This window comes from Mirounga leonina, unplaced genomic scaffold, assembly GCF_011800145.1.
Source record: "Mirounga leonina isolate KUSES-001 unplaced genomic scaffold, KU_Mleo_1.0 Mir_173, whole genome shotgun sequence".
Taxonomy (NCBI): Eukaryota; Metazoa; Chordata; class Mammalia; order Carnivora; family Phocidae; genus Mirounga; species Mirounga leonina.
The window spans coordinates 58,056,656-58,071,736 of NW_023270447.1; the positions used below are offsets into that span (position 1 = coordinate 58,056,656).

Consider the following 15,081-nt stretch of genomic DNA (forward strand, 5'->3'; position numbering starts at 1 on the left):
AAGAGCCTCTGTCTTTCCCTGCCACACCCCCTCCCCCCCAACCACCACCCATTGTAACCCAGACAAGGGGATTTGTTGTATCTCACCCTCTGGCACACATCCTTGTGACCAAATGGAGGAAAGTCCGGGGCAGGATGGGGGAAGGGAAATCACAGGATCCAAGAAGACACCTCCCCGCCTTTGGAAATTACGATACACCTCCAGCGCTCAGAGACTTCAAGCTTCTCCTCCCTCTGATTTCCATCAGCAATGGGGACAGAAGGGGGGTGGATGGAGGACTCACCGGCATATAAAAGGCCTGTGGAAGTGGAAACCGAGAAGGTGTGGAGACACAAAGGTTGGACCTCCTGGCAGACAGATTTGGGGCCAGAATACAAGAACGGCGGCAACCCCGGGACAGGGAAAGACAGGGGACCCAACCGGGCAGGCCGGACAAACTTTGGAGAGCCGTGGGTAGAGGCCCCCGCGTTTCCCTTCCTAAAAGCACAGATGTAGGAGTGCTTGCATCAGACAGGGATGCGGGCACAGAGGAAGTGAGACCCTCTAGAATAAAATGAGCGCACCCGTTTAAAAAGTAAGAATCTTTCTGAAAAGCAGCACAGACCTCTGACAGTGAGACGCTTTCCTACCAGAAGGGGGGAAGGGTGCGGTCCTGCTTGCAAGAAGTAACGGTGTGGAGAATAAACGGTACGGGCTCGCCTAGCAGCAAGGGCTCAGCCCCCTCGGTACGGACCACCACCCCTGAGAGACTGGTACAGAGGAAAGGCTCATGCATCCTGGCAGGAAGTGACATCACTACCAGACAGGAAGGGATGGTCCTACCAGGCCCAAAGGCTTCTGGGAGGACCAGTCCCTGGGAGGTTGGCCCTGAATGTCCGGGTGCCTCCCCAGTTCTCCACCTTGGCCAAGGGGGCGGCCAAGACCCTAGATGTTGGGTGAGGTCATTACTCCCTCTCTTCATCAGCGATCTCTTAGGCTTCCGAAATCCCTCAGATCCTTACCTAGTTGCAGAGGAAAAGGGAAAGGCCCTATCGTACCATAAGCCACAGGTCAAGCCTCTAGAGCCAATGTATCTATGGAAATAGCTCTAGGGTCCCCATAATTGAGGGATAAAGGCAGAGCCTCCTCGGGGACCAAAGGATGATGAGGCCAGGTTTCCATGGTAACTGCTTCCAATGCCGCCTCTTCCTGGGCCCAGAATGAGGGAGAATAGATTTCAGGGAGACCAGGGCCTAGCGATGAGAGAGCCATCGGAATACAAAAGGGTGGGAAAGTTACTATAAGAAGGTCACGTCATCCTGGCACTGCCAGTACCAGTGGGCCTCAGAGCCCAGTTTGGCACTTTCGTCCCCCAGTGGCTCAGGCGGTCCGCCTTGGACCTCCCCGGGGGGCTTCCATACAGCCCTCAAGCTCCCTAGCCTGCTGGCTGTCAGGCCCACCTCCGTCCCGGCCCTGTCCACACTGGGTGTGCCCTCTGCCCAGGCCACCTCAGGACGGGCAGCCCCAGGGGGGCCCTGTTCATCCAGCTCGCTGGGGGCCACCGTGTCTGGGAAGCTGCCAATGGAGGGGCTGTCCAGCCGGTCAGCGGAGCTGGCGTCTGGCAGGCTGTCCCAGCTGCCTCTCCTCGAGTGGCCTGGGCTCCCGCCCGTCAGGCTACACTGGCTGCTGGTGAGGCTGCCGCAGTGGCTGGTCAGCGTCCCCCTCTCCTCCAACAGCCAGCGCACAGCCTCGAGGCCCTCATTCAAGGTCAACAGCTGCTGCAGGATCTTCACATCGATGGCTCGCAGGTAAGCCTGGGGGAGTGGGAGAAGGAATCAGTCTGGGGTTCTGAGCCAGGGGTTTCCCAAATGTTTCCAGAGGCCCCGCTTTGTAGTCCAACCAACCATGCTCCAATTTCAAGAGCTGGGAATAGAAGCATGGTTGGTTTAGAGAGTGGGCGTTAGAAGCAGACAGATCACTGTTTAAAATCTCAGTTCGGGGGCGTGCCTGGCTGGCTCAGTCGCTGGAACATGCGACTCTCGATTTCGGGGTTGTAAGTTCGAGCCCCATGCTGGGTGTAGAAATTACTTAAAAATAAAATCTTAAAAAAAAAATCTCAGTTCTACCACTGATGAGTAGATGACTGTGAACAACTTTCTGTTTTCTTTCTTTTTTTTTTTTTTAAGATTCTACTTATTTATTTGACAGAGAGAGAGCCGAAGAGCACAGGCAGGGGGAGCAGCAGAGGGAGAAGCAGGCTTCCCGCTGAGTAGGGAGCCCATCGTGGGGCTCGATCCCAGGACCCTGGGATCATGACCTGAGCCGAAGGCAGATGCTCAACCGACTGAGCCACCCAGGCACCCTGTGGACAACTTTCTTATATTCTTTGAGCCTTGGTTTCCTTGTTTGTAAAACTGGGCTACATCACTCATCTCACAGGATGGCTGTGAGAATTTTGAGATGCTATTTATTAAGTACTCAACACAGTGCTTGACGCAGAGTAGGGTCTCAGTAAATTTTTTTTTTAAAGATTTTATTTATTTATTTGACAGAGAGAGACACAGCGAGAGAGGGAACACAAGCAGGGGGAGTGGGAGAGGGAGAAGCAGGCTTCCTGCGAGCAGCGAGCCCGATGTGGGGGCTCGATCCCAGGACCCCGAGATCATGACCTGAGCAGAAGGCAGACGCTTAACGACTGAGCCACCCAGGCGCCCCTCAGTAAATGTTTAGTATTGAAATCTGATCCTACTGAGCTTTGAACTTCCATAGATAGAGTATTAACTTTTGAAACAGTCCAGATTCAAAGAACAGCCGGATAGGGAGCCTGGTGTTAATTAGGAAGTAGGGCCAAAGGGAGGCAAGAGCTGGGGAAGAAAGAGGAAGCTAACCTGGTTCCCCAGTCCCTTCAGGGTGTTGGTAGCCGTTGTTCAAAGGGTCAGAATCCTGCTGGCTGGGGATTCGGGGCTTCTCTTCACCACACACCTCTCTCCCTGTCTGTACTGGGAGTAAGTCTGATTTACCGGGGAATCTCTAGGGTCCCTCCCAGCTCAGATGCCCTAAGTTATCTTCCCCAAACACAAGTCTGAATCTGTCCCTCCCCTGCTCAAAAGCCTTTCTGGGGTTTGCACTGCTCTTGGAGAAGAAAATCTGAACCCTTCAGCGCTGGCATTCCAAAGCTCTCAGGATGCAGCCCCTGCACGTCTCTCCAGCTTCACCTCTAGTTTACTGCCCCGGGGAGCCCCTGGTCTTGTCACACATGACCTTCTGATTTTGTTTTATTTGCTTTTCCTTGTAATCAAAGTAATGGATGCACATGGATTAAAGAGGCAAACAGTTCTGTGAGATTTATCATGAAAGTAATAGGCCCCCATCCAAATCCTAAATCTCACTCCCCTGAGACAACTATTAATCAATTTTTTAGCTGTTTATTTTGGTAGTTCTTTCGAATCTCCAAATAACATGCTACTTATTGACTTTTAAGTTTTAGGTGTTTTCTATTGACTTCCCACATGATGGAAGGTTAAGGATTTAACTCTCATCCTACTACCCACTCCTCTGCCATACAGACACCTTTCCCATCTCCCGGTATTCCCAACATATGCAATAAAATGAGCTGTTTGGTGATTACCTTATAAGGATTTGGAAATGCTATTCACAGCTGAGTTGTACAGTTCACTATGGTTACTCTTCATTTCTTACTTCATGTTTTCCTTAGAATAATAATAATAATAATAATTTTTAATGATCTTTTAAGATTTTATTTATTTGTCAGAGAGAGAGAGCACAAGCAGGGGGAGTAGCAGATAGAGGGAGAAGCAGACTCCTCGCTGAGCAAGGACCCTGATGTGGGGCTCTATCCCAGGACCCTGGGATCATGACCTGAGCCGAAGGCAGACGCTTAACCAACTGAGCCACCCAGGAGTCCCAATAATAACAATAATAATTATTATTCCTTAGAATTATGCCTTAGAATAATAATAGTAAATGATATATACCACACCTTATTCCATTATTGTTATATTATTATTACCACTACATTACTAGTCCTTCTCTTTTGCTTCGTTTGCTACATAGTGATCAGTAAGTCATCCCCAAACCCTCTCCCAATTGTCTGAATTTTCATCTCAAGGCATTTAAACATATCACATATTCTATCTATTCCATGTTCTTAGAGGCAGCTCTTCAGAAGCCTTCTGATCTGCCCCAATCTGAACCAGCTGCACAACTGTCCTCCACGGATCCCCCTGCACTAGCAACCTAGGGATTCCTCTGCCTCTTTTCCTGAGTTGGATCCCTTGTTTCCTGGGTCCATGTCATCTTCTTTCTTGATTCCCTCCTTCACCGTGTGTGTGGTGTATTGCCTCCAGTTCCTCCAGTGGCTTCTTGAGGAAGTCTATATAGAAGGTACATTTGTTGAAGATTCACATGTTTCAAAATGCTGTTCTTCTCCCCTCACACTGTTGACAGTTTGTTGGGTATAGAATTCTAGGTTAAAAATAATTTTTCTGGGCGCCTGGGTGGCTCAGTTAGTTGGGCGACTGCCTTCGGCTCAGGTCATGATCCTGGAGTCCCTGGATCGAGTCCCGCATCGGGCTCCCTGCTCGGCGGGGAGTCTGCTTCTCCCTCTGACTCTCCCCCTCTCTCATGTGCTCTCTCTCTGTCATTCTCTCTCAAATAAATAAATAAAATCTTTTAAAAAAGTGAAAAAAATCAAAAATTAAAAAAAATAATTTTTCTTCAGGATTTAAGGCATTGCTCCATTGTCTTTTTTTTTTTTAAGATTTTATTTATTTATTTGAGAGAGAGAGAATGAGAGAGAGCACATGAGAGGGAGGAGGGTCAGAGGGAGAAGCAGACTCCCCGCCAAGCAGGGAGCCCGATGCGGGACTCGATCCAGGGACTCCAGGATCATGACCTGAGCTGAAGGCAGTTGCTTAACCAACTGAGCCACCCAGGCACCCTGTTCTGTTGTCTTTTAATTTTCAGTGTTACACTTGAAAAGTCTGATGCCATTCTGATTCCTGGTCATTCATATGTGACGGTCTTCCTATTCTTTGTGGAAGTTTTCAGGATCTTCTCTTTGGTCCCAGTGTTCTAAATTATCCCAATAATCTGCCATGGTGTGTCTATTTTCATCCATTGAATTGGCCACTTGTTGGGCCCTTCTATTTTTAAAAAATTTTATTTATTTATTTCGGGGGGGGGAGAGGAGCACAGCGAGAGGGAGAGGGGAAGCAGACTCCCTGCTGAGTGCAGACCCTGACACAGGACTGGGGGGGGGGGAGCGAGAATATGACCTGAGCTGAAACCAAGAGCTGGACGCTCAACCGACTGAACCACCCAGGAACCCCTTCTTGGGCCCTTTTATTTATTTATTATTTTAAAATTTTATTTATTTGAGAGAGAGGGGGAGAGAGAGAGAGAGCACAAGCAGGGGGAGCAGCAGGCAGAGGGAGAAGCAGACTCCCCACTGAGCAGGGAGCCCGAAGTGGGACTCTATCCCAGGACCCTGAGATTATGACCTGAGCCAAAGGCAGACACTTAACTGACTGAGCCACCCAGGCACTCTGTGTTGAGCCCTTTTAAACTGGAGACTCGTGTCCTTCAGTTCTGGGAGATTGTCTTTATTTCTTTGATGATTATTTCTCCTCCACTACATTTTTGTTTTTTCCTGGAAATCCTATTATTTGAATAGAGGGTGTCCTGGATGGATCCTTTTCTTTTTCTCTCTTCCATCTTTTTCTCTATTTGTTCTAGTTTCTGAAATATTTCAACATTATCAATGTTTCTACTGAGTTTTTTCATATTTTCCTATCATGTTTTTATTTCTAAGAGTTGTTCCAGTTCTCTGAATGTTTTCTTTTTTTTTTAAGATTTTTTATTTATTCATTTGAGACAGAGAGACAGAGACAGAGAGAGCATGAGAAGGGGGAGAGGCAGAGGGAGAGGGAGAAGCAGACTTCCTGCTGAGCAGGGAGCCCCACGCGGGGTTCAATCCCAGGATCTGGAGATCACGACCTGAGCTGAAGGCAGACACTCAACCATCTGAGCCACCTGGGCACAATATTTTCCTTTCTAAAAAATTTTTTTTATGATTTATTTACTTACTTGAAAGAGAGTGAGTGAGTGGGGGGGGGTGCAGAGGGGGAGAGAGAATCCCCAGCCGACTCCACACGAGGCTCAATCCCACAACCCTGAGATCTAACCTGAGCCGAAATCAAGAGTCGGTCGCTTAATGGACTGAGCCACCAAGGCGCCCCTGAATGTTTTCCTTTTTATAGGTTCCTGCTGTGGCTGCAATAATACCTCTTCTCTTTTTAAGGACATAATTTTTTTTTTAAGATTTTATTTATTTATTTGACAGAGAGAGAGACAGCGAGAGAGGGAACACAAGCAGGGGGAGTGGGAGAGGGAGAAGCAGGCCTCCCGCCTGCAGAGAGCCTGATACGGGGCTCGATCCCAGGACCCTGGGATCATGACCTGAGCCGAAGGCAGATGCTTAACGACTGAGCCACCCAGACGCCTCTATAATTAATGTTTTATATAAGTTCTCATCTCCTGGTATTATGTCCATTTCATTCAAGGTGTTTTTTCTGTTTATTTATGCCTGTATAGTCAGAGGGTCTCATCAGATGTCTTACAGCCTCTAGCAGCAGCTCAGACCTCAGAATGGTCTCTAAAAAGCTGATTGCAAACTTTATGTACATACGTGAGGCCTGCCAACTCTAAGCCTCACTAGTAACCATCTGGCTGGGTTACTTGGGTTAGCCCTGAAGTCAGTATCTCTTGCAGTATTTTTCTCTTGGGTTCACCACATTCACCATATTCTACCCATCTCAAGAATATAACATAAAGCTGCCAAGTAAGGGGAAAGGCTGTAAGGGTATTTAAGAACACTTGATACATTTTTATTTAATCTCTCTTTTTTTAAAGATTTATCTATTATTTGAGAGAGAGAGAGATGGAGTGGTGTATGCAAGAGAGCGGGGTTGGGGGGATAAGGGTGGGGGTGCGGGGAGAGGCAGAGGGAGAGGGAGAGAATCTCAAGCAGACTCCTCACTGAGCACGGAGCCCCACGTGGGGCTCAATCTCACCATCCTGAGATCATGGACTGAGCTGAAATCAAGAGTTGGATGCTTAACCAATTGAGCCACCCAGGTGCCCCTACTAATCCCTCTTGCCCTCAACTTTACTTGTTGTCTCTCAATCTGGAGACCTTCAGTGCTAGTTTTTTTTAAAATATATATTAATTGATAAATATTTATTACATTATTCAGGACAGGGGCGCCTGGGTGGCTCAGTTGGTTAGCGTCTGCCTTTGGCTCAGGTCATGATCCACAGTCTTGGGATAGAGCCCCACATCAGGCTCCCTGCTCAGCGGGGAGCCTGCTTCTCCCTCTCCTCCCCACTCATGCTCTCTGTCGCTATTTCTGTCTCCCTCTCAAATAAATAAATAAAATCTTTAAAAAAATTACTCAGGACATAATTGTCTTACATCTAGAATGATAAACCAGAATATGACTACGTATTCGTACCTTGAGAAAAATACAGGCACTGGAATTAAACGGACCTGGATTCAAATTCCACTTATGCCATTAACAAACCATGAGGAAATTGGAATTTTTTTCCCCTTTAAGCCTTCATTCCTTCATTGTAAAATGGGGATACTATCTCATTAAAAGGTTTATTTTTAAAAATGGAAGGAACATATTCACATGCACAGGATGCTGCCTGACGAGTTTCAGCTCAGGAATGGCAGCTATTTGGCTTCATATACTACCATAGTCAGCTCACTCACCACGGCATAAGCACAGAACAAAATTTTGTAACTGAAATTATTTGGGATTTTGGAATAATATCACAACTCTAATTCAATTAAACAAATGATTATTTGGCACCTGGCTTGTCTAGTAATTACAAAGATCATGGAGAAACTGTCCCTGCTTGACAGAAACTTGCAGTTTCAATAAGGAGATATGGACACAAATAACTGAAATACCACAGACTATACAGATTCTTAATGACATACAATAAAAGAGATGATCTTCAGTGATTTCATACTGGGGACAAATAAATGGGGAAACCAACGGTCCTAGTCCATAACCAAACTAAAGGTATTAATCAAAACTTCTCATACTAAAAATGCTTCTCCTGCGGTATTGTCTCCTTCCTTCCTTTCTTCCCTCCTTTCTTCCCCTCCCCCTTCCTCCCTTCCCTCTGAACTATTCTTTTCCAGAACTTACTCCAATCTTCTGTTAGGATAAAGAAGTGGCTGGCACCTGGTTGCCCAGTTAGGGAGGGGATCTTAGAGTACAATTCTTTTTTTTTTTTTTTTAAGATTTTATTTATTTATTTGAGAGAGAGAGAATGAGAGAGCACATGAGAGAGGGGAGGGTCAGAGGGAGAAGCAGACTCCCTGCCGAGCAGGAAGCCCGATGCGGGACTCCATCCAGGGACTCCAGGATCATGACCTGAGCCAAAGGCAGTCGCTTAACCAACTGAGCCACCCAGGCGCCCTAGAGTACAATTCTTAAACAGACATTCACAAACCCTTTTGTTTTCAGCTTCACTTGTGCCCCCAGTTCCAGAAATACCTCATGCTTCCAACTCCTGAGACCTTTGAGAGTTTCTGTAGTGCAAAATGTGTTGCTTTTTCAGCTTTCCTTGCTGCTGGCTTGGAATTCAGCTTTTTTCAGGTCTTCTAAGTTACCACTCTTACTTCTGCTTTTCAGCTTCCAAAATTTTGTTCCTGTCATCTTCTCTCCTGTTTTTGTTGTCATAATGGTTTCATGGCCTTTAAAATAATCCTTCTACTGGCTTTTTAGTGAAGTTTCAGAAGGAAATAGAGGTAAATGCATGCGTTCAGTCTGCCATCTTGAATTGGAATTCTCGCTGACTTTATTCATCCTTCAAGCCCCAGCCTCAAATGCCATTCCTCTTCTAGGAAGTCTTCCCTGCTCTTCCTTAAGATAGAATTAATCCAGGGGGCGCCTGGGTGGCTCAGTCATTAAGCGTCTGCCTTTGGCTCATGTCATGATCCCAGGGTCCTGGGATCGAGCCCCGCGTCGGCCCCGCATCCGGCTCCCTACTGGGCGGGAAGCCTGCTTCTCCCTCTCCCACTCCCCCTGCTTGTGTTCCCTCTCTCGCTGTCTCTCTCTCTCTGTGTCAAATAAATAAATAAAATCTTAAAAAAAAAAGATAGAATTAATCTATTCAGTTATGAAACAATATTTAGGGAGTGTTTCTTATAGGTATCACATTGTGTTAAAGGAAGAAAAGACACCATTTCTTAACCTCAGAGAGCTCACAGTTTATGGGTAAGATAAGACGATGACACAGGCACTTAAGATCCAGGGTGGCAAATGCTACAGGAAACAAGTGCTATCCAGAGGACCATAACCCAACCAAGGCAGGTAAGAAAATGCTTCCTGTGATAAGGCACATGAGCTGAGACACAAAGGTTAATGGGGGGGGTTGGCGCCCGGGTGGCTCAGTCGGTTAAGCGTCTGCCTTCGGCTCAGGTCATGATCCCAGGATCCTGGGTTCGAGCCCCGCATCGGGCTGCCTGCTCGGCGGGAGGCCTGCTTCTCCCTCTCCCTCTCCTACTCCCCCCTGCTTGTGTTCCCTCTCTCGCTGTCTCTCTCTCTGTCAAATAAATTAAATTAAATTTAAATTTAAATTTAAAAAAAGCTTAAAAAAACAAAAACAAAGGTTAAGTAGGACTTAGCCTGAGTAAGCGGTGGAGAGAGGCATTCCAACCAGAGGACACAGCATGTATCCCCTCCAATTCAAAGTGGCCTTTCCATGGGTGCCTGGCTGGCTCAGTCGGTAGAGCGTGTGACTCTTGATCTAGAGATTGTAGTTTCGAGCCCCACTTTGGGTGTAGAGATTACTTGAAAATAAAATCTTAATTTTTATAAAGATTTTATTTATATGAGAGAGAGCGAGAGAGCATAAGCAGGGGGAGTGGCAGGCAGAGGGAGATGGAGAAGCAGGCTCCCCAGTGAGCAGGGAGCCTGAAGCAGGGCTCAATCCCCAGACCCTGAGATTGTGACCAGAGCTGAAGGCAGGCACTTAACCGACTGAGCCACCCAGGAGCCCCAAAAATAAAATCTTAAAAATAAAAAAGTAGGGCGCCTGGGTGGCTCAGATGGTTAAGCGTCTGCCTTCGGCTCAGGTCATGATCTCAGGGTCCTGGGATCGAGTCCCGCATCGGGCTCCCTGCTCCTTGGGAGCCTGCTTCTCCCTCTGCCTTTCTCTCTCGCTCTGTCTCTCATGAATAAAAAAATAAAAAAAATAAAAAAAATAAAAAATAAAAAATAAAATAAAATAAAAAAGTAGTCTTTCCAGAGTACAAATCTGACCATGTGACTCCTTAATGAAGACTCTTCCAGGAAGCCCATCCTGGGTTCTAGTAACACTTATCATCCTGTACCAGAGTTATTAGTCTGTCTCCCTCCTTCCTGTGAACTCAGTCTGTGAGCTCCCTGACAGCAGGTCCTGCACAGTTCGTTGATGGTGCTTAGCCTCAGATTGGATGGGTCAGAGTCAGCTTTGTGATCTCTTGCCTTTAGTATTCTTGGCCCCTCTGGTGGTCTCCAGGATTCAGGGGGTTGAGTTTTACCGTGTTGATGGGAAATGAATCTGAGAACTAGATTCTATAGTCCTGTGACAGTGGGATTCCCTGACTGTGACAGCAACACTCCCCAGAATAGAAAAAAGCAAGGCTTTCTTGCCAGAAAAAGAAACACTCATTCCATACCATCTCTTTGGAAACAGAAAGGGGATAAATCCTCAGGACAGATGCAGCCTCAAAAGCTACTCCAACCCACTTCTCTTCCCAGGGGGATTCAGGTCCCCTACTACACCTCTTAACACATAAACAGCAGACTCTCTGCCCAGCCCCAGGGTCACAAGTATGGCTTCCTCGTTGCTCAATCCACATCAGGCCCCGGGGTAAAGCCCGGAGATCCCAGGCCCAGCTCCCTGGCCATGGATTGAGATTCTCACACTATTGTTACTAGGACTATATGATCCCACAAGCCCCTGTCCCCTCATCCTCCAAGAGGCAGAAAAACTGAGGCCAACAGAAAGTCAGGGCTCTGCTCAAGATCTCAAAATGACTCAGGAGCTGAGTCAGGACTTGAACCCATGACTTCCCCCTCCTTGCCTAAAGCTTTTTTTTCAAGCTGCTCTGTGGGGGTGGGTTGTCGCAGCAACAGTTCCTTGGGTAGGAGGATTAAGTAGGGGAGGTTGCCATTGTTTCCCTTCCCACAAATCCCAGAGTGTGGCTGCTTCACTCAACCCGTGAGAGGGGGAGGGAAGCAAGAGGAAAGGAGCCTAGAGGCAGGAATAACCTTGGCCTTAAGAGCAGGCCTGCCCCCTCCCTGCAGGAGTGCTTAGAGAGCTTGGACCAGTTCTGCCACCAGTGAGTGGCTCCGAGGGAAACCGTCTGCCCAGCCCCCAGCCCCCCCCCCCCCCCCCCGGGCGGGCCGGGGGCGCAAAGACATCTTGGCCAAGGAAGGAGAAAGGAATGGGGTAGGGAGCCTTTCCCTGTTCTGGCCCCCAGCAGGCTCCCTCCTTTGTACCTTTAATGGGCAGCCTAGGGTCCCGGGCCAGGCTAGGTCAAGAACGTAGAGACCTAATCAGAAGTTAAAGGTACCCCCTTAAAGTTTACAAACAGCTAATCTCCATCAAAGGCAAAAGAGTGAGAGCCAGAGAAGAGGCATGGCTTCTCCACTGGCTCCCTGTGTAAGCACAGGTGAGCCCCTTAACACCTGCAAGCATGCTTCATCTATGGGACTGGGGAAAGATGACTGCTTTTCTCACTTCAATGACATAAAATGTCTTTAAAGTGTCTGGCACAAAGCAGATCTCAATGGTGAAAATGTAAAGTGCAGGCAGATCATCTGAGTTCAAAACCTGGCTCTGCTTTTTACTTTTTGTACGACCTTGGGCAGTTACTTAACCTCTTTGTACCTGTTTCTTTATAAAATATCATTTGCCTAATAAGGTTGCTGTGAAGATTAAGCGAATATTTGGTAAAGTGCTCAGCATGATGCCTGGCACCACTCTGTACAATGAAGCAAAGTCAAGCCCCTCCCTTAGGTGGGCAGTCACAGCCCTCTCTGAAGAATTTGGCATTCACCTCCAACCTTCAGGCCAAGTACACACATGGCATTTAAATCCTTCCCCCACGGAGCCTTCCCTGATTCCTCTGCCCAGAAAGCTCTCCTCCCAGCCTAAGAGCCCCCATGCCCTCCTTCTCTGCTCTCTCACAGCCCAGCTAGGCAGATGGTGGGCTCCAGAAAGACCTATTAGCTGACACACTCACTGTGGCCTCCTGGTTCTGAGCCAGAGAGAATTCTTCAGTTCCCCAGAACTGGCTGCAAAGTAGTGGCAGGTGTAAATTACCCCCTTCACTGGAACCAGGGCCTTGGGGAGCCTGGGCAGCCCCAAATGCCCTTCTGGCTCTGGATCTAGACCAGCAGCAACAGGGGAGGGAGAGGGTGCCTATTTCCTTCTTTTCTCCCCAAGAAGGTACAGATGAGATGCAAAAATCCAGTATACCTGGGGGGCTCAGAGGTGATGGTGCTGCTACTCTGCCCAGGTTCTAGGAACTTCCAAGTACTTTAAGTGGGGGTTGGGTGGGGGGAAGTTGGGGAAAGGGAGGATGTTTCTAGTAGCCCTAGTCCAGGCGGTTTTCACCCAGATCTCTTCTGTGCTGAATCCTGTCACGAACACCCAGGCCTCAGACGAGCAAACGCTGCACCCAGTTTGCAGTAGAAGAAACTGGTTGCCCTATAATGGCGGCCAGGGGATAGATGGCCCAAGGTGGGGGGTAGGGTGGGGGCAGATTTGTGCTGTGCTAGATTCTCAGTGCTTCCCAGCCTCACCTCTCCCCTCCCAAATATTTGGCAGGAAAAACTTCCAAGAGCCAGTGCCTCCCACCTCAAGTCTTCAGAACCCACTCACCCTTGGAGGGGCAATTAATGGACCCCAGGGTTTAAGAATTGATCTGGGGGGGGGATCCTGAGGACTTAGGTAGTTTTAATTCGCTCCTCTCCACTCCAACTCTGGGGGCATAAGTCTGTCCCTTCCAACCCTAGCTGGGGACTCCGTCCTCCTGGCCCATGGAGCCCACACTCACCAGCTCCATCCTCAGCGCCATGATCTTGTCCCCCAGGCCGTGGACGTGGCCGGTGCTAGGCGCCCCCGGGAGCAGCAGGGCGCCGGACGTTCCCGGCTCCCATTCACCCCGCAGCCCGCGGAGCAGCCCTTCAGGGGTCTTCCTGCCCACCTTGCCCTCCACATCTCGCAGGTCAGGCGTCTGGGACTCCGCAGTCCACTCCATGCGGGCCTACGGCTGAAGAGGACTGGGCGACCGGACGGCGGGGTCTCGTTCCCGGGGTTCTCCTTTCCGCTGCGGTGCGGAGCCGAACCGGTGGGTCCCCGCCGGCGTCGCGCGGGGGCGGGCGGAGGGCGCCGTAACACTCAGAAAAGCCGCGCAGAGCGGGGCTGGGCGATTTGTACTTGGATTTGTACTTGAAAGAGCACTAGGAGAGTTCAGTGCCTTCTCCCCACTCTGCCAACTGAATCCAGCCAGTCACACAGCAGGCGCCCAATAAGTGTTTGCTGAAAAAAGCTAAGCATCCTCCGTTAGGGATATGGGCGTTTAAGGAACAGTGGTGACAGAAGCTGCAGAAGGTTTTGAAAGGCTTCCTGGAGTAGAAGGGCTGGGTCTACAGCAATGGTTAGAATTTAGCTAGCTACTGACACACACAAGTTCAGTGTAGCCACTGAATTTATTTTTTATTTTTTAAAGTTTATTTATTCATTCATTTTAAAGTAATCTCTACACCCAACATGGAGTTCAAACTCAGACCCGGAGATCAAGAGTTACATGTTCTTCTGACTGAGCCAGCCCACTGCCCTGTCACTGAGTTTAAAGAAGTAGAAAATAACGTTCTTCTGGCCAATGAGAAGCAACCAGTATTGAAGATGAAAAGGTCCACATGGGCCGGATCATGCTTGACCCTGTAGACTGATGTTTCTTAAGCTTGACTGTCTGTGGTTATGAATTTTCTGCAAATCTTGTTAAAACGCAGATGGTGATTCTGTAGATCCGGGAAGGAGTCTGAGGTTCTTTTCTAACAAGCTCCCAGGTGATGGCCATGCTGCTGGGCCAGGGACCACACTTTGAGTAACAAGGTCATAGAACATGGTTCCAAGGTGCTTGGATTATACTTTATAGGCAATGAGGAGCCATGAAAAACTTTTTTTGTTTTGGCTTGATTTGGGTATTTAATCCAAGTAATTCCAGTGCGTGGTCACAGAAGGATTTACAATGTAAAGATAGTTAACCAGCTCTATCCTTTTCCACCTCTAGCCCCACTCCCCGGAGGCAACGACATTTTACTATTTTTTTCTGGTGTTTATACATATAACCCCACATACACTGGGGCACCTGGGTGGCCCAGTCGTTAAGCGTCTGCCTTTGGCTCGGGTCATGATCCCAGGGTCCTGGGATCGAGCCCCACATCGGTCTCCCAGTCTCCCTGCTCGGCAGGAAGCCCGATTCTCCCTCTCCCGCTCCCTGGCTTGTGTTCCCTCTCTTGCTGTGTTTCTCTTTGTCAAATAAATAAGATCTTAAAAAAAAAAAAAAAAAACAACCCACATACACTTATACAGCACTACTATTTATTAATTTTAAATATTGTCTACTGACTTCCTGCTATGATAAATATGATTTATCTCACACTCTGTACTTGCCCTCTTCCATTGACCTATATATTTCTATCATTATTTTTAGATCATTTAATGGTTACCTCTGTAACCTTAAGTAAAATATTTTTCTTTAGTATCTCTTGGTCCACAGAAGGGTTATCAGAGGTTAAAAAAACAGATTTGCCTTTTTGAAAAATTACTCTGGATTTTCCAAGGGAGAAAGGATTGGAGGGGTGCAAACTGGAGTCAAGGAAACTGATTGGAAGGCAAGAAACTGAAATGGCCTGGACCAGTGGCTGGTTGTGAGGTTGGAGAAGAGTTAGGCCAGAATGGAGAACTCTTAAGGAGGTAAGATTGACAAGACTTGCTGACTAG

At 48.1% G+C, this 15,081-nt stretch overlaps 1 protein-coding gene across 2 annotated transcripts; it reads right to left on the reverse strand.

The window, feature by feature from the left end:
- Positions 1–1,256: 1,256 nt before the first annotated feature.
- On the reverse strand, positions 1,257–13,586 carry LURAP1 (leucine rich adaptor protein 1). Of its 2 annotated transcripts, none has more exons than XM_035018662.1 (2): positions 13,130–13,586; positions 1,257–1,793 (listed from the first exon to the last, which is right to left on the reverse strand). In XM_035018662.1, the coding sequence occupies exons 1-2, from the start codon at positions 13,331–13,333 to the stop codon at positions 1,278–1,280; spliced, it is 720 nt and encodes a 239-aa protein (XP_034874553.1). In that variant the 5' UTR covers positions 13,334–13,586; the 3' UTR covers positions 1,257–1,277. The 2 variants fall into 2 exon arrangements, 1 of the variants encoding a protein (XP_034874553.1); XR_004681682.1 differs by lacking the exon at positions 13,130–13,586 and adding an exon at positions 3,608–3,710 and having other exon boundaries at positions 1,749–1,793.
- Between the last annotated feature and the right edge of the window lie 1,495 nt (positions 13,587–15,081).